The following is a 19711-nucleotide window of genomic DNA, read 5'->3' as shown; positions in this document are numbered from 1 at the left end:
GTGGGATCTTCCCAGACCGGGGCAGGAACCCGTGTCCCCTGCATCGGCAGGCGGACTCTCAACCACTGGGCCACCAGGGAAGCCTCTAATCATCATTTTTTAATACTGTACTGCATATTTGAAAATAGCTAAGAGAGTGGATCTTCAAAGTTCTCATTACCAGAAAAAAAAAAATTGTAACTATGTATGGTTACAGATGTTAACTGGACTTACTGGGGTAATCATTTTGCAATACATACAAACATCGAATCATTACACTGTATACCTGAAACTAGTATCATGTTATGTCAATTTTACCTCAATTTTAAAAAAATGAAAGGTACCTTGTGTTCTTTGCTAGGACCAAATATCAAAATCAATCTATAAATTAATTTATAAATTTAATATATACCCAATAAAATACCTAAAATATTTTAAAGAACTATTTCTAAAATTTGTATTTAAAAAGCACATTTATAAGAATCTAAAAAACATAAATAATGAGAACAGCTTTTTCAAATATTTAAGCATAATAATTAAAACAAGTGGGGCTTCCCTGGTGGCGCAGTGGTTGAGAGTCCGCCTGCCGATGCAGGGGACACAGGTTCATGCACCTGTCTGGGAGGATCCCACATGCTGTGGAGCGGCTGGGCCTGTGAGCCATGGCCGCCGAGCCTGCGCGTCCGGTGCCTGTGCTACGCAACGGGAGAGGCCACAGCAGTGAGAGGCCCACGTACCGCCAAAAAAAAAAAAAAAAGTGTACATGGTTAGAAAACAGATCAATCAATATAAAGAAGAGAGTCGCAAAATAAATTCAAATTCAACAGTTTTGTATGTAATAAAAATGGAAGTGTATTTTAGTAGGAGAAAAATGAAATGTTCAATAAATGATGTTTAGACAACAGAGTAGCTCGGTTACACCCATATCTCACTCTTCATAGCAAAATAAATAATATATGCTTCAAAGATTTACATGTAAAAGATGAAACTAGAAGATACTAGAGAAAATATAAGAAAATAATTTTATACTCAGAATCCTTTCTAACTATGATACAAAGGCCAAAAGCCATAAAAAACATTAAATTTATGCAATATAAAAAAAATACTTCAGGGGCTTCCCTGGTGGTGCAGTGGTGGAGAGTCCGCCTGCTGATGCAGGGGACACGAGTTCGTGGCCCAGTCCGGGAAGATCCCACATGCCACAGAGTGGCTGAGCCCTTGAGCCATGGCCGCTGAGCCTATGCATCCGGAGCCTGTGCTCCGCAACGGGAGAGGCCACAACAGTGAGAGGCCCACATAACACACACACACAAAAAAAATTCATAGTAAAAAAACACCATAAAGCCAAAAGACAAGTGACCAACTAGAGGAATATATTTGCAATATATATCACAATTACACTTGTAGCATTTATTCTACAGATACACATTTTCAAAATGAATATACAAGGATATTCATTAAAACATTGTTTCTAATAGCAAATATTGGAAACCTCCTAAACGCCACATAATAGGGAATCAATAACATACATATCTACAAGAAAAATTACATTAAAAAGAACAAAGTAATACCATACATACTGATATAAACTAAGTAAAAGATACTAAGTAAAAATGAAGTGCAGAAGAATACATTTGCTAACATCTCTCCCCCAAAATTAAACGATTAAAAACAACTCTTTTTTTCCTGGTGTTGGTAAACTATGGCTCACAGGTCAAACTTGGCCTGCTGCCTGCTTCTGTAAAGTTTCATTGGGAAAACAGCCTTGCTCATTTATTTATGTATTGTCTATGGCTGCCTTCATATTATAATAGCAGAGTTGAATAGATACACCAGAAACCAAATATTCTAAAATATTTACTCCCTGGTCTTTTACAGAAAGTTTATTGACCTCTGATTGATTCTATAAACTTCATTTCCACTGCTACTGCTCTTGTTTAAAATATAGGTTAGCTGAGATTCCCACATGATAATTTCAAATAGCCAACAAGATTTATGTGAACCTTGTTAGAAACAAAGACTATAAAAGTGATAGCTTTTAAAATTAGATTTATTCAGAATCATTTCAGATTTTTCAAAATATATAATCATCACAATCCTAACTTCTGATATGGTAAGGCTTGGGGTTGTGGTTGGAGTTAGAGAGTGGTGAGGAGGAACAGACTTCTGAAAAGACTTCTCAGGTAATTCTGAAAGATCCCTTCCCTTACTTCCATTCCTGATCCACTTCCTTACTCCCATTTCCACTGAATGCCAATACCTTGATTAATCTAACATGGAAGGAGAGCCAGAAAAACTAAAATTAAACCTGGAACTATATAACTAATATATACAAGGTACCTATGGTTTACATGAAAACATTTAAATTTTATTTATAATTATCTATTTTAGATGACATATTATATTTTAGACTTAGATTTCTATCAGAAAACTAAAAATTTTTAATTTAACTCATTGATGTAGAAGAGCTCATTCAACAACAGATAAGCTAGAGGTCTACACACGAGTTTTATTTAGAGTTTTCCAGCTAAAACATTTAATACACTTTTTTAAATGCCTAATAAAAATGTCATTAACTAGTACAAGAACTTTAAAGAAAATTAAGACTAAAAAATTGAAATCTAAAATGAAAATGAACAAGCTATTATAGCAATTGAAAAAAGCACCTTCCATTCTTCTACTTTTGCGTTGACAGCTGCCATGATTGGATCATCTTCTTCATTTTTTGCTTTCAGAAGATTTGTAAGCTCCTGCACCTAAAAGGCAACAACTATTTCAAGAACTGTTGCAAATTAGTGTACTATACATGTATTTGTTGTATATGAATATTTACACACATGATAAGCATACACATGCACATATATACATATACATTACAAATGCATATTCATTATGGGAGCAGTTCTGTAGTTAAGGTGACCTTTAATTGTTTGTGCATCTTTACAGTTGTATAATTATTTTTTGTCATTAGAGAATTGTATTTTTAAGTATTACTCTACTTTTTAAACAAGTTTAATCCCCTGTAAGTAGTAAACAATATATTGGTTTCTATGATACTTAGAGTGTATTTATTTTAAGGTATAAAATTAAGCTTGATGATCCACAGGACTTCTAAGAGGCTTTAGCAGAAAATTTGCAGGATTGTTATCTACATATTCATTCAGGTATCACCCATATACTCTACATGGCAGTAATTACAAGGTATATGTAAGGGGACTAGAGAAACACATAGAGACAAGTATATTACCATGGCAACATATTACAGTATAAGATGACATACTAGAGCATAAGACAAAAATTCATACCCTAGAAAGTTAAAAGTACTTTCTAGTTTCATATAAATAGTAATGAGGCAATATGAAGTTTGCCCAAATAAGTCAAACAGGAATTCTTACTTGAAGCTGGTAATGATCATTTTCTTTTTTTAACTGGTCCATTATATTATCTGTCTGATGCACAATAGCTTTCATCCTATTATATTCATCAGTCATCTTCTCCATTTCCTGTACAGACTCTTCTAGATTTTTTCTCATTTCTTCATTCTGAAGTTCAAGTTTCTCATTAGCTTCTGTTAAAGTCTAAGAAAGGTAAAGATGCTACAGTTAAAAACAATTTAAGAAACTAAAATTTAAATTAATACTAAATGGAGTCATACGTGTCTGCTGGAGAAAACAGAATTCTTCATAGATATTTAGTATCAATTGCTATTGGTCAATTAAACCAAATTAAATATCAAGAAAAGTGTAAGTATCTTAGTTCTTAAACAATGCCCAAGATAGGCATATAACAAGAATGAATTTGCAAGATTTGCAACTTCAAAGATGCAATTTATTTCATGTTTTACAAATACATAGTTGCAGATTTATACTAAATATATTGAAATGTAGGGCTAAATACTAATTTTATATTACAATGAAATTAAAGCTTTATAAAGATCATTGCTTTGCAATGACTTCTATCCATTTTACCTGAATTTCATCTAGATATTGGACAAGTTCATAGTTTTTTTTAGACAATTGTGATCGGTAGTCACTGTCTTCTCTTCTTGATGAAAGGGTTTCTTTTTGCGAATCTATTTGTTTTTGATAGTCAATAATATCCTGACGAAGCTGTTCATTCTGAAGGCAGATCAAACACAGTATTCTATTAAAAAAACTATCCAAAGAAACAAAATTTCACCCTCTGAATAGTGATCTCAAAACACATCTTTAAAATTCCAAGGTTTCACCACCCTTAAAGCCTCACCTTTTTCTTTAGACGTTTGTTCTCCAGAAGAGGACAGGAAAAAGTTAATTAGAAATAAGAAAGGCAATATATAATTAAATATAATAATTAGAAATTAAAGAAAACAAAAAAAAAATTTTTAGGAGAATGAGATATTATTTTGGATAATCAAAGAAAGCAAGAATACTAATTACCAACCAAAACAAAAAAACATTTTGATTATGTTAAAAAGATAAGCACTATCAGGATAAACAATGTACAAATATTATTTGCCTCAGAAGAACCAAATAATAATCAGAATTTGTAATATTTAATGAGAAACAAAAGTTTTAAAAGAATGCCAGATAAAGTAGGAGGAAATAAGGCAGAAATCCAGTCATATATTCAGTTAGCAAACTAGCAAAGAACAGCTTAAAAAAACAAAGCAAGATTTACCCACATAGACCTAAGAGATGAATGTAGTACTTAACGGCCTCACCTTTCAACTTATTTTCTATTTCCCTAAGACAAAGTCATATCATAAAATACGGTTTGAAAACATCAATTACTTAGACGATGCCAGTTCTGGTTACAGAATTAATTTATGAACACTTTTTTAATAAGTATCTTTGTTGAACCACCACAACTACTAAAATTTATTACCAACCTCTCTCCTTAATTTGCTGTTTTCATTTTCTGCCTCCTCATTTCGAAGAGCCAACTAAAACAGCAAAAAACAAATAAGATAAAATTCAGCAGTAGTTCTATGTAATGCCAGGTTTTCAGTTCCTTTCCAATAACACAGAGAATGTTTAACTACTGAGGACTTCAGGTCGACCCAAGACATGAATTATATGCCAAAATTTTGAAAACGAACTAACTAAGGATTAGGAAGGATGAAGCAGGTTGAGTTTAAAAGATTATAAAACAAAAAACAAAAACCTCTAACCAAAGGATACAGAAAACAAAACATTACCCTCTTCCCCCAGCGTAAAACCTAAAAATGAGTAGTCTTCCAAACAAGATCTTCATCATTTTGCAGTTCTATTACCAGAGCTAGAATACTCTTTGCTCTCAGTGAGCATTAAATTACTTAGAAATACAAAGCAGTAGAACATAATGGTTAAAAAGAAGCATGGATGCTTGGATATTGGGTGGGGAGACTAAAAGGACATTATTGGGCCAATAGAGGAAATCTGATTATGGACTACATATTAGACAACAGTACTGAATTGATATTACATTTCTGAGTACGCTAATTATATAAGTAGCTATATTGGAAAATATAACTACTTATATAGTTATAAAGGAAATATAACTACTTCCTTTCAGTGGAAACACACTGAAATATTTAAGAATGAAATATCATGATATTTGCAATATTTAAGTATGAAGTATCATGATATCTGCAATTAACTCTGATGTCTTAGCAAAAAAGAAAGGAGGGGAGGGGAGGGGAGGGGAGGAGAATAAGTCTGTGTGTACAAAGATAAAGCATATGTGGCACAGTGTTAACAGGTGAACCTATATGAAGACTATGTGTTTACTGTTTTTCTTACCATCTTTATGAAGATAAAGTTTTCAAAAAAAAAGTTTAAAGAAAGTTCATAATAAAATGCAGTGTGCTATACGAATCTTAGAATTTTACCATTATTACTATTATCATCTGGGAGTTAAGAAACAGTCCCATCCTGTTTTGAATTGGAAAATTTTAACAAGAAGAGGCATGTCAGGAACTTAAGGCTGAAGTATTTAATACTACTGATGCTCCTTTTCCTTGGTTTTGAAACATCATACTCTTGATATTTGTCCTTTCTTGGTCTATTCTTGAAGCACCACTTCCTCTTGCATTAGACTAGACATCTGCCTTACAATCACTTCTATTGCTTCAGTATCTATGCTGATGACCCACAAATTCTTATCATCTATCCGGTATCTCTGAGTTTCTTATCCAGATATCCTTTCTGAATATGCCCACAGGGACCTCAAACTCAACATGTACAAAACAAATAATAATCACAAGCCTTCTAAACTCCCCTTGTGTCACTTCTAAGTGAATGGCGCTATCTACCTATCCAGTGGCCCAACCCAGAAAATTAGGTGGACTACCCATTCCTCCCTCTTCACCAACAACCAATCATTCATCATATCCAATTACATCTACATCCCTCAAACATGTCTATGTCCCTAATCCCCCTCAGTCACTAATTAGTCCATCGTCACACTGACTTAGCATAAATGTCTCCTTACTAGTCTTGGCCTCCTTCAATCCACTCTCCACAAAGGAGAGTAAACTTGCAAAGTACAGATCTGATCATGATATCCCTGAGTTCAAAATCCTTCATTGGCTCCTTTTTGGAAAAAGGACCAAATTCCTCAGGTACCGGCCTTTGCTTATCTCTCTAGAGGATCATAAATGTTAAAGCTGGAAAGGTAGGGTAGCACAGTAGATAAGAGCACAGAATTTGAGTAAATCTGGATCAAATCCTGGCTTTATCATTTATTAGTTGTATAACCATGGGCAATTACCTACCCTTTCTGTGTCTGTTTCTTCATCTGTAGCCTGGGGGAAATGTCACCTCTCTCATATAAGTATCAAATGAGGAATAATGAATTAATGCATATAAAGTATCTGGCACATAGTAAGGACTCTACACTAGCTATTTTTACCTATATTCCAGCCAGAATGAGTAACTGTAGTTCCCTGAATACACCATGCTATCTCTTACCTCTAGGTCTTAGTAAACACTGTATTTTCTACGCAGAATGCCTTTTCCTTAACCACCACCTACATCTCATTCCCTCTTCCAGGCTAACTCTTATTTCAGGTCTCAGTTTATAGATCATTTCTTGAACCTCAAGACTGACTCAGGTATACCTCTCCAGAGTACTCCAGAGTATTCTTATATCCTTATGTATCCCCAGACTATCATATTATCTTATGTTACCTTTGTTATTGACAGTGAATAACGTTGAGAAGCAGAATAGCGTTGCCCACTGTATCCTCAGTATTTAGCACAGTCTCTGGCATGCTATAAGTACTCAGTAAAACTGAATGACTGGTTAAGGGCAAAGAAGAAATTGCTAAAGCAACTCATATCCATATTCTACTTCAAGAAATCTAGCAGCTGGAAAGGTACATAAGCCATATATTCAAGTTGTCTGTGTGTGTGCCTATGAATGAAGATAGTAGTCTAAGATATGAATAGACATGGTGGTTCTGATTAGCTAACAGTGTGTGGTATCATTGGTGAGAAGCTGACTAATATATGGGCTAGACAAAAGAACAACAGCCCAGAAAAACACATACACGGCCACCTCCCTAAGCAATTCTATTACTGTATAGCATAGGTTGGACCCTTTATGATTAAGAAATCTATAGATCTGTTATGTTTCTCTGAGTCAACTAAACACATAATCCTCTAAGAGCTTATTCCTAACCTTCAGGTGGCAACAATCCATACTTTTTCCACTGCAAAAACTGTACAGATGGCTCACTTTTACGTGACTTCCAAACTATATAATAAAATAGATATATCAAGAATGGGGATGCTTTTCCTTACAAATCAGTCTATGATGAATTCTTTTTAAATAGCAATGTTACCTCATAATCAATGTCATTTACTTAAAATTTATAACCATCTATTTCCAAGAGAACAATGGACAAAATAAGATTATCAGGATGTGATACAATATTGACCTTATAAAGGACACAAAGGTAGAAAAAGCTTCTGGGCACCAGGGATGGGACAGTTAATACATGCACCAGATTTTGTACTAAGTTCACTGACAGCTGAGGCAAAAAAAGAAAGCATACTATTTTCTGACAGGAAATACAAACTTATCAGCAAAAAAATAATTTTTTCCTCAAACTAAATTTAAGTGAACATTGCATGAGTTATTTTGTAAATAACAAGTATAACATAAGAGGTAATAATAAACTATGCTTGTATAAAAGATGACATGTCATGGTTTAAAATATGAATTGATTTACAAAATGGTGAGATTAACACTTTTTAAGAACCTACGTATTACATAAAGCGAGGTACACCTGAAAATAAAAAACTTATTATTGAATACATCACTAAAAGATTAATTTCTAAGTCTACTACTAATATAGATACAAATAAATATCTTTTTTCCCAAAATATATTATGAAAAATAAGAAAATAAAAAAACTTTTTAAATTTTATTTATTTATGTTTGGCTGCATTGGGTCTTCATTGCTGTGCATGGGCTTTCTCTAGTTGCAGCGAGCGGGGGCTACTCTTCATTGCGGTGCACGGTCTTCTCATTGTGGTGGCTTCTCTTGTTGTGGAGCACGGGCTCTAGGGCACGGGCTTCAACAGTTGTAGCAAGCGGACTCAGTAGTGTGGCTCACACGCTCTAGAGCGCAGGCTCAATAGTCATGGTGCATGGGCTTAGTTGCTCTGTGACATGTGGGATCTTCCCGGACCAGGGCTCGAACCTGTGTCCTCTGCATTGGCAGGCGGATTCTTAACCATTGTGCCATCAGGGAAGCCCAAATCAATTGTTTCTGAATGCCTATTAATTTCTTCATACCAATATTCCAGATCAAATCATCAACTTTATGTGAAGAATTCTAACATCCGGAGAAAAAGGTACCTCCATGTATAAAGAATTAATCTCTAGGTCATATTCATTCACTAGATGTACCTGATCCATTACATTTTAAAGACATGATGACAACATGAACTGTTATATAAAACCTTATTAATAAGCATACATCAATTCCCACAAATAACATAAAACATAAAAATTGAAACTGTCAGTAATAATTATAAAAAGCATAAACAGGTGGTGTTTTTGGTAACTTGAACAGTTAAGAGTCATTAAAAAACTGGGCCTTACTTGCTCATTAACTTTCTTTTCTTTTTCTAACTCTTTTTCCATGTCCTCCAATTCTCTATCTTTTTGTTCCAATTGCTTTTCAAGTTGGCGAATTTCATCACGTAAAAAGCGAGTGTCACGTCCACCTGCAGAGTGCTGTGCCATCTTAAAGTAATAAACCAAAAGTATAAATTAATTCCATTATATCTGGAGATTCAAATGAATCAACAACAAAAATAATTATCTTGACTTTAAATTTTATCATAATCAGCACGAGATGTTTAAAATCATGTTGCTTAAAAACAATTTTTTAAAATTAAGCATATTTAAGCTTTAGTTCACAGGCTGACAACCCCTTAAGCTCTTCCTGAGCCATCCAGAGTATGAAGAATTAACAGTCAATCACTCAGGCTCTGTTATAGCCGCTGAGCCACAGACACCAGGGTAAAGTGCAAAGGCATACAATGATCCTTGAGATGAACTATCTAGGCTTCCCCTGAGTATCAGAGCTCTGAAACCAGGCTACAAATCACCAGAGCCTCCACCCTAGCCACTGAGCCATGGTGCTCTTAACCTGTCCTTTCCCTCATACCACTGACTATTTAGACCAGTGTTCTCTAAAAGGACTTTCTAGGATAAAGGAAATGTTCTCTACACTGCCCAATACAGTAGCCACTATCTACATGTGTCTACTGAGCACTTGAAATGTGGCTAGTGCAACTAAAGAACTGAATTCTTAACTTTAACTGTAATTAATTTAAATGCTAATGGCCACATGTAGCTAGTGCTACCATATTGAACACCCAAAATTAGATTATCTTTAAAAGTTTGCAGCAGACTAAATACATTTTGCTTCATTTTCCTGTTGCTTTGGGTCATAGTCAAAAACATCAAAAATCCTTTAGTCATCTAATCTGTCTCACATTCATCTCCCTAGCATACAGTTGTGTTACTCTTCTACCTTAACTAAACTTTTCTTACTCTTAACCTCCTTCAAAAAGCACTTTCTTACCAACATCTCCAACTGTCCTATCCTTCTATTCTGTAGTAGTTGCCTTGCTAAACACTAACACAGAATCGACCTTACTTCATAACTCAACAAGTATTTATTGAGAATGACTGGTATTTCCCTAGAAGCTGGATATACGACAGGGAATAGAAAATAAACCATCTAAATTCGCAGAGTTAACATGCTAAAAAACCAGGGTTTGAACGTAAACTATCTGACTCCAGATCCTGAAATCTCCAGTTCATTCCCCACCATATTTCTGGTTTTATCTGACTTCTTTAAAATTTGACCACACATCTTTCACTCTTATTTTTAGCAGATGACCTCTCCATCCTCTCAAATTCCAGGCACTAAACCTACAAACATCAAAAGCTTCTGTTCATATCCATTCTTCCTTCCTCCCTTTTACCAAGGAAAAAGGTCCTTCCTCCTTATAAAGGCTAATCCATTTCTATCACATTCTTTCCCACAGTCTCAGTAATCTCAATGTATTCAGTTCCTTAACGATACATTCACATTTTGGCTCTTGGCTTTCTCAAAAGCTACCTCTTCTCCTATACCCTTCTGTCACTGTTCCTCAAATTCCAACATGCCTCATTCCACCTCAGTTATAGTAATCTCTCTGTATATTTCTCTGTACTACAAGCTCCATGAGGTTATTCAATGTTTTTATTTTGTTCACAATTGGATGTGCAATCCCTAGCAGAATTTAAGATACATAAATAGGCACGTAAAATATATACTGAACAATTATAAACACAATATCATTCCAGTGACTTTTTCCAGCTAATTACAATGAAAAAATTTTTAGAAAATAATATTTACAACGATTACACCCTAAGGAATACAAAAGAACATACCTCCAGTTCATTTTCCAGTTTCATTACTTTAGTTTTTAATTGATTTTCTATTGAAAAAAGATAAATATTTCAATTGGTCAGATTTATCTCAAAACAAACTTTTCAATAATTTTCAATAAAATAAAATTAAGTTTTAAAGATTCCATCATGGTTGTAATGATAAGGTAACATAAGAAAATAACTATTTTGTACCTGATCCATGAAATAGGAGTTGTAGAAAAATATTTCAAAATAAACTGAGTATACACATTTTATAAAATATTGGGTTGGCCAGAAAGTTTGTTTGGATTTGTCCATAAGATCTTACTTTTTGGTCAACCCAATATATTAAAGCTAATTCTTCACTGCTTAGTGAATAAATGAAATCCACTATTTAACACCATAATAATCTTTTCCCCAAGGCATTTACCAAATTTTGCTTGTTCTTCTCCAGCTTTTTCAACTTCTTCCAAAGCTAGCTCTACTTCTTGAGCTTTCATCTAAACGTTAAGAATAAAAAAAAGTTATTTCAGTATGCCTTTACACTAGAATGTAAGCACTGAAAATAAGAATTTTGTTTGTATTTGCTATCCCAATACTTACTGCCTGCAATGCCTGGCACAAGGAGACATTCAGCAAACATTTGTTGAATGAATAGATGATTTTCTTAAGGCTATAATTTCTAGATTCCTAAGAGTTTGAAATATCTTTTATTCCTCTTTTCCCTCAAGTCTTACATCTAGTATTGCAACTTTTCTCTTTGTAATGTTTTCAACTATCTCTTTTATTCTATTCTAATTTTCATTATTCTAGTCCATAATTTTGTCTAACTTCCTTCATAAGTTTAACCCTCTTAAGACATATTTTTGTATCTACCAATTAGAAATCAAAAACCTTTAATGGCTCCTAATTGCTGATATCATAAAATACGTCTTTAAAGGCCCTAGACAGCCTATTCTAAACTATAGCCAACATTGTTTCCTCTACAACCTGCTATTATAAACTTTCTGCACTTGTCTCGATAAATGTAAAGAACATGCATACTTTCTATTCCCAGTTTTTATTTATAGTAACCTCCAGCTCTAGAATCTCCTTAACATTTTATCACTGCCCTCCACTTACCTAAAACTATTCATCAGTCTTTCACCCTTACAGTCTTCTCACACCTAAATCTCTTCCCCTCCTAACAAATCCCAAAAGTAGTCAGCTACTGTAACAAGCTGTATCATAATTAACATAGGACCTCTCTATGCTTTTTTAAACATAACTATTCTGTTTCCCCTACACACTCTTTTAGGAACTTTAGAGCAGAAACTAGTAATGTTTTTCACCTAAAATTCTCAGTTGACATTTGAAGATATCTCATTTTTTAGTGGTCATTTAGATTTTGCAAAGTACTTTCACAGAGATTAAATTATCTAAGATGAGATTCTTACACTTTCTCTAATAGTCAAAGCTATTATTAAAACCTACTGTATACAAACCTTCATTAGAGACTGAGTAATTCTGAAAAGGTGTATCATATTTTCTTGACTTTCACTTTTTAGCTCATTTACTTCCACCTAAGTAAAGAGAAAAGCAACTATTTCATATTTTATAACCCTTAAGCAAAATACAAGAAATCTTCCAGTTGTACCATTCAGTGATTTCAGGGACAACTTAGACTATCATAGTTGTATGTATATATCTATGCATTATTTATCAATTAAGTACCTTAGATAAGGAAATCAATAAATTATCTGCCAATTCTTCTTGACGAGGCAACTCATCTGGGTCAACTTTTCTTATTTCTTTCCAGTTTATATTAGGTGGCATCTTGAATTCTTTCACTGTGCTTTACTTTCTGTAACAATACAAGTGGGTATTAGCATTTTCAAGGTAAACAGCATTACTGTTTTTACAGATTACGCTATTACAACTCTCCACGATGTTAGCAAAGAGGTATGGCTCCTTAACTGTATAACAGATATGTGGGTAAAATAGCCTTGATCAAACTTACAGCAGTTGCGACAAATCATCAGATATTTTATCGGCTAAATTATGACGGCTTCCATGGTTAAACTAATGTAAGCTAGAACTAGGATTCTGTGCCCCCTTCCTCCACGCCCCCTTACCACCAAAGCGTGCGATGCTTGGAAGGCTGAAATTGACCCCTGATTCTGAGAGACAGGAGCTAGGATTAAGGGGGGAAAAAAAAAAAGCGAGAATGTAAACGATTGAAATGAGTGCAGCTGGGCCGAAGAAACCAGGGCTGAAGCGAGGGGAAGGCAGATGGACTGCAAATCAAAGGCTAAGGGGCTGTTGTTTATTTGGGCCGTTAGGCTTAAAGAACCTTTGCGGGAAGAACTCTCTGTCCGCGCTCTCCAGGATCCACCCACCTAAACCAAGCCTGGCATCCAGCGGCGGCCCCTCAGCTACCGCACCCACCCAGCCGAGCCCCGCCGCCACGCCTGACGACTCCCCAGCGCGGTTCCAATCGGACACTGGATACTGCCAACTGTTCTCTAGCGAGTAATAGCTGCAGCGGCTGCTAAGCGACGCATTTCCCACCTAGCCGAGGCCGGAACAAGAGCCCGAATGCAAGCATCGCCTACATTTCACGACCGTGGGCGATGCTTTACGTTTAGATTCCGCAGCGAGGTCCCTGGACTCTGTGTTAAGGGCGGGGAGAAGGCCTGGGATGAGGACTGCAAATCCCAGAGTGCAGTTCTGCTTGGAGGCCGGGGCGTCCTGGACGCTGAAGTCTGAGAAGTGGAGATAGGCCGTTCCCGGCGTGCAGTGCGGGAGGCTGCGACTGTACCGGGGTGCGGGGGAACCGCCTCGAGGCGGGAGGCGCGGCGGCCGAGGCGTGTCTGCACTGGTCGGCTGAACGAGGCGGACCATGACTGTGTCTTCGGTGGCGTCTCTCGCCGGACCGCTCTTCCCGAGGTTTCTCTAAGCCATTCCCTGGTGGAACCGCTTCCAGGTGAGGTCGGGCTGTCGGTCAGCGGTGGGGGAGGAGTTGAGGTTAGCGATCCCGGCTGAGAGAAGCTCTTAACGTTGGGGCCGGAGTCTGAAGAGGTGGGAAGACCTCGCCCTCTCCTTGGGCGTTTGCCGGCGACGCTCCGGGTGGTGCCCTCTGTAAGAAGAAAAAGTTTTAGCCTTCTTCTGTATCAGAATCTGTCTGTATAGTGGACTGGGGGCCGCGATCATGGTTTGGCGGCGAGTGAGGAATTGGGGACACCGCATCTTCTGACCCTGGTCGCCTTACCTGTAGCGCTATTACCTTCGCGGATTGAAGGACTTGAAGGTTGAGGAGCTAGTAGGTGTAGAGGGAAGGTTCTAGAGAGGAGAGGTTATAACTTGCCCAGGCCACTGCGGGGGGTGGAGAGAGAAGGGGCCTCAGTACTCACCAGCCCTGTTGCTGTCACTTGTTTGGTGACGGAGAGTGCCTTCCTATGAAAACGCCTTCTCAGGTGTTTACAGCTCTTATTTGTGCAAGTTTTGCTCATCTGGCTGCTCAGCCGTGCTGGAGTATGATACACCACTAGGAAAACTTTCTTAAGAAGATGTAGACTTGAAAACCAAATGACATTTTCAACTCTTTGGAGCAGTGCCTCTCATCTTTATTTATTTATTTTAAGCACTTTCTTGCATTTATTCCCTGTAATTGATATTGAAGTTTACTTTTGAAAACAATAGATTTCTTTCCAAACCGTTCAGTAGAAATAGCTCAGTAGAAAATAAAAACATATATACTGATTTTGTGAGATACATTTAAAGACATTCATCAGATTTGTAGGAATTATAATTTTGTCTAGTCCATTACTGAAAGATGATATGTCAAACACTGTTCATTAACGTTTTTTTAAACCATGCTGTACATTATATCCCCAGAAATTATATATCTTTTAAATGAAAGTTTGTACCTGTTGATGGATCTGTTTGTTTCTATGAATTCGGTTTTTTTAGATCCCACGTATAAACAAGATCACTCAGTATTTGTCCTTCTCTGTCTGGCATTTCACTTAGTGTAATGCCCTCATGGTCCATCCGTGTTGTCATGGTGTTACAAATGGTAAGATTTATTTTTTGTGGCTGAATAATATTCCATTGTGTGTATATACTACATTTTCTTTATCCTTTCATCCATCGATTTATACTTAGGTTGTTTCTATGGGTTGGCTATTGTAAATAATGCTGAATGAATATCACTTTAAAATAGTGATTTTGTTTTTTTTGGATATATACCCAGAAGTGGAATTGCTGGAAAGTATGGTAGTTCTGTTTTTAATTTTTTGAGGAACTCCATACTGTTTTCTGTGATGGCTGCATCAATTTACGTTCCCACCAACAGTGCACAGCTGTTCCCTTTTCTCCACATCCTTGCTGCCAATGCTTGTTATCTCTTTTTGATGATGGCCATTCTTAGCAGGTGTAAAGTAATTGATAATCTCATTGTAATTTTGCTTTGCATTTCACTGATGATTAGTGATGGTGAGCACCTTTACATGTACCTGTCGGCCATTATGTGTCTTCTTGGAAAGAAGTTCCTGTGCCCATTTTTTAATCAGATTTTTTTTTTTTTTTTTTTTGCTATTCAGTTGTAAGAGTTCTTTATATATTTTGGATATTAACCTGTTTTCATATATATATTTTTGCAAATATTTCCCCTCATTCCATAGGTTGCCTCTTCATTTTGTTGGTGTCCTTTTTTGTGCAGAAGCCTTTTTAGTTTGACATAGGCCCACTTATTTATTTTTGCTTTTGTTGCCTTTGCTTTTGGTTTCAAATCCAAAAAATCATTGCCAAGACTAGTGTCAGGGAGCTTACCCCCTTGTTTACTACCAGGAGGTTTATGGTTTTAGGTCTTAAGTTCACTTCTTTAATCCATTTTGAGTTGATTTTTGTGAGTGGTATAAAATAGGGGTTCAGTTTATTCTTTTGCATGTGGTTCTCCAGTTTTCCCAACACTATTTATTAAAGAGACTATTCTTTCCCCATTGTATATTCTTGGTTCCTTTGTTTATTTCTGGCCTCCCTATTCTGTTCTGTTGATCTGCGTGTTTGTTTTTTTTTTTTTTTTTTGCGGTATGCGGACCTCGCTGTTGTGGCCTCTCCCGCTGCGGAGCACAGGCTCCGGACATGCAGGCTCAGCGGCCATGGCTCACGGGCCCAGCCGCTCCGCGGCACGTGGGACCTTCCCGGACCGGGGCACGAACCCGTGACCCCTGCATTGGCAGGCGGACTCCAAACCTCTGCGCCACCAGGGAAGCCCTGCGTGTTTGTTTTTATGTTAGCTGTAAACTATTTTGATTACTATAGCTTTTTCATTATTTAATCTTCATAACAATCCAATGAAATAGCTGCTTAATTTGTCCTCATTTTCCAGCTAAGTTAAGAAAGCAAAGTTTGGAAAGGTTAAATACTCTGCTCAAACTTAAATAGTATGATGGAACACGAATCTTTCTGGCTAAAGGATATGTTCATAACTGCTATATTGCCTTCTCAGGCATGCTGGGAGCCAGTACTTGTAATGTACTTATTCTTCAGTCTTACAATCTACATTAAATATCATCATATTCTAATTATGTAACTTTGATTACTCAAGAATTTGAATTAGATACCCTTCATGTTCAGTGTTTGTTTGTTTTTTTTTTTTTTTTTTTTTTTGGTACGCGGGCCTCTCACTGCTGTGGCCTCTCCCGTTGCGGAGCACAGGCTCAGCGGCCACGGCTCACGGGCCCAGCCGCTCCGCGGCATGTGGGATCTTCCCAGACCGGGGCACGAACCCGCGTCCCCTGCATCGGCAGGCGGACTCTCAACCACTGCGCCACTAGGGAAGCCCTGTTTGTTTGTTTTTTGACTACACTGCATGGCTTGTGGGATCTTAGTTCCCCAACCAGGGATCGAACCCACGCCCTTGGCTCTGAGCGTGCAAAGTCCTAATCACTGGACCACCAAGGAATTCCCACATTCATTGTTTTTATTTTTTTTCATTCATTGTTTTTATTCATAATTTAGCAGGGGAAGGCAGAGATGAAAGCTAATGTTTATGGAGCACATATTATGCCGTTTACTATGCTTAAAATTGCATATTTATTTTTGTAGTAGTAATCTGTTATTTTTATTGTAACACCTTATTTTTCTTCTTGTTTTTTCATTCATTACAACTGTTATTTTCTATTTATTTATTTATTCGTTTCATTTTGTCTGTGTTGGTCTTTTCTACCCTTACTTCCTTCACCTTCTTATTCACATTTATATTCTCAGGAACTGAAGGTACCTGGCGTAATGGCAAGTTTTATTCTCATTTTTCTGAAGTGAAAACAGGTTCTGAGAACCTAAGCAATTTCACAATAATTAGTGAAGCTAAGGTTGTAAGCCAGGTCTCAGTTACAGTCCCGACTAAGTGCAAAATCTTGCTTAAATTTTTTTTTTTTTTTTTTTGTGGTACGCAGGCCTCTCACTGTTGTGGCCTCTCCCGTTGCGGAGCACAGGCTCCGGACATGCAGGCTCAGCAGCCATGGCTCACGGGCCTAGCCGCTCCGCGGCATGCAGGATCCTCCCAGACCAGAGCACGAACCCGTGTCCCCTGCATCGGCAGGCAGACTCTCAACCACTGCGCCACCAGGGAAGCCCCAAAATCTTGCTTAAATTTTATTACTTTACTCACTCTAACAATATTTTTGGGCTTATACACTGTGCTAGACACCAGGGATGCAGTAGGAAACAAGTTAGCTAGGGTCTAGGCTCTAATGCACTAAAATATGTTTGTATCTAACTGTTAACTAAGAAATTTAACTCAAGTTCTAGTTCATTTGCTCACTATATATAATTTTGAGAAAATCACTAAAACCCACTATTATTTTTCATGAAGTTTTCTGAATCATTCAGTTTTCACCAAGGGAAATTATCTGACAATTTTATAAATGGCCTTACTACAGGAACGCTTGCCTGAATCTGCCTTCTTTCATCTCTGTTGTTTTATGAGCAGTATTAGATGACCAAAATCACTTCACAAGAAAGACTTGCTTTTTAAAAGTCTACAAACAATAAATGCTGGAGACGGTGTGGAGAAAAGGGAACCCTCTTACACTGTTGGTGGGAATGTAAATTGATACAGCCGCTAGGAGAACAGTATGGAGGTTCCTTAAAAAGCTAAAAATAGAACTACCACCCGACCCAGCAATCCCACTACAGGGCATATACCCAGAGAAAAGCATAATTCAAAAAGAGTCATGTACCACAATGTTCGTTGTAGCACTATTTACAATAGCCAGGACTGGAAGCAATCTAAGTGTCCATCGAGAGATGAATGGATAAAGAAGATGTGGCCCATATATACAATGGAATATTGCTCAGCCATAAAAAAAGAAACGAAATTGAGTTATTTGTAGTGAGGTGGATGGACCTAGAGTCTGCCATACAGAGTGAAGTAAGTCAGAAAGAGAAAACACACTGTATGCTAACATATATATGGAATCTTAAAAAAAAAAAATGGTTCTGAAGAACCTAGGGGCAGGACAGGAATAAAGATGCAGATGTAGAGGATGGACTTGAGGACACGGGGAGGGGGAGGGGTAAGCTGGGACAAAGTGAGAGAGTGGCATGGACATATATACGTTACCAAATGTAAAATAGATAGCTAGTGGGAAGCAGCCGCATAGCACAGGGAGATCAGCTCTGTGCTTTGTGACTACCTAGAGGGGTGGGATATGGAGGGTGGGAGGGAGATGCAGCAGGAGGGGATATGGGAATATATGTATATGAGTTTCTGATACAGCAGAAACTAACACACCATTGTAAAGCAATAATACTCCAGTAAAGCGGTTAAAAAAAAAAAAGACTTGCCTTTTATAATTGCTACCTCTGTTCTATGTACCAATTAACCTATATTCCAAATGTTAATCTCCATTCCTTTTATGCTGTCTTATCAAGAAAATGAATGGTAGCTTACTTTTCCAGCTTCTAACATAAAGCATGGCTGTGAGAAATTTAGTCTCCACTGTGTACAGAAAATGTTTTGTTTTGCCTTGTTCTTGTGGAGAGGAATCAGTGTACAGCAAGCAAACACTTGTCTTCTCCCAACATGAGGAGACTGGAAAGATTAGTAGGAGTCATTGTGAATACAGACTTTGCAAACTATGCAAGCCAAAGTTTTACTTATTGAAAAAGATATAATCATGAAATTATTGAGCTGAGAAGACTATCCTTTCCAGACTAAATATTCCCAGATTTCATATAAACTTTTCCTCTAGGCTTGTTTTTTCCATAATTGTACTGCGGGAGTATTAGGAAAAGTGAGCATTCAGTACAATTGTGTTGAAGGAATTATATTGTTTTGTATGCCTGTAATGTGTTCATGAGTGGTCTTCAATTGCGTTTGGATTCTTTGCACATATATAGTGACATCCCATTTTGGTAAGCAAACATAAATCAATCATTCTATCTGCTCAGACTATGTGCATCTGGGTGAATATGCTTCTGTGCCTAGATAAAGAACTGGAAGTTCCCTCTCTTAGCCTGTTCATGTTGTTCTAGCACAATACCCTAGATTAGGTGGTTTATAAACAGTAGGAATTTATTTCTCACAGTTCTAAAGACTGGGAAGTCTAAGATCAAGGCATCAGGAGATTCAGTCTCTAGTGAGGAGCTGGTTCCTAGTGAGCATCTTTTCACTGTGTCATCACATGGCAGAGGGGGCAAGGGATCTCTCTCAGATCTCTTATATAAGGGCATTAATCCCATTCATGAAGGCTCCACCCTCATGACCTGATCACCTCCCCAAGGCCCCCTACCTCCAAATGACATTACATTAGGCATTAGGATTTAACATGAATTTTGGGAG

General features: G+C 37.1%; 1 protein-coding gene across 1 annotated transcript in view; it reads right to left on the bottom strand.

The window, feature by feature from the left end:
- CEP290 (centrosomal protein 290) overlaps positions 1 to 12696 on the bottom strand; it is a 96522-nt gene extending 83826 nt beyond the window's left edge. Inside the window, exons 1-10 of the mRNA XM_065888153.1 lie at positions 12595 to 12696; positions 12366 to 12443; positions 11312 to 11381; positions 10903 to 10949; positions 9055 to 9198; positions 4850 to 4903; positions 4225 to 4245; positions 3948 to 4097; positions 3375 to 3557; positions 2646 to 2735 (exon numbers count right to left, since the gene is read on the bottom strand). Of these exons, the coding sequence (XP_065744225.1) occupies positions 2646 to 2735; positions 3375 to 3557; positions 3948 to 4097; positions 4225 to 4245; positions 4850 to 4903; positions 9055 to 9198; positions 10903 to 10949; positions 11312 to 11381; positions 12366 to 12443; positions 12595 to 12696 (939 nt within the window). The remainder of the gene's footprint in view (positions 1 to 2645; positions 2736 to 3374; positions 3558 to 3947; positions 4098 to 4224; positions 4246 to 4849; positions 4904 to 9054; positions 9199 to 10902; positions 10950 to 11311; positions 11382 to 12365; positions 12444 to 12594) is intronic.
- Positions 12697 to 19711: the final 7015 nt, after the last annotated feature.

The sequence above is a fragment of the Phocoena phocoena genome, chromosome 11 (genome assembly GCF_963924675.1).
Source record: "Phocoena phocoena chromosome 11, mPhoPho1.1, whole genome shotgun sequence".
Taxonomy (NCBI): domain Eukaryota; kingdom Metazoa; phylum Chordata; class Mammalia; order Artiodactyla; family Phocoenidae; genus Phocoena; species Phocoena phocoena.
Note: the sequence above shows the minus strand (reverse complement) of the source record. Positions and strands in the feature narration are given on the sequence as shown.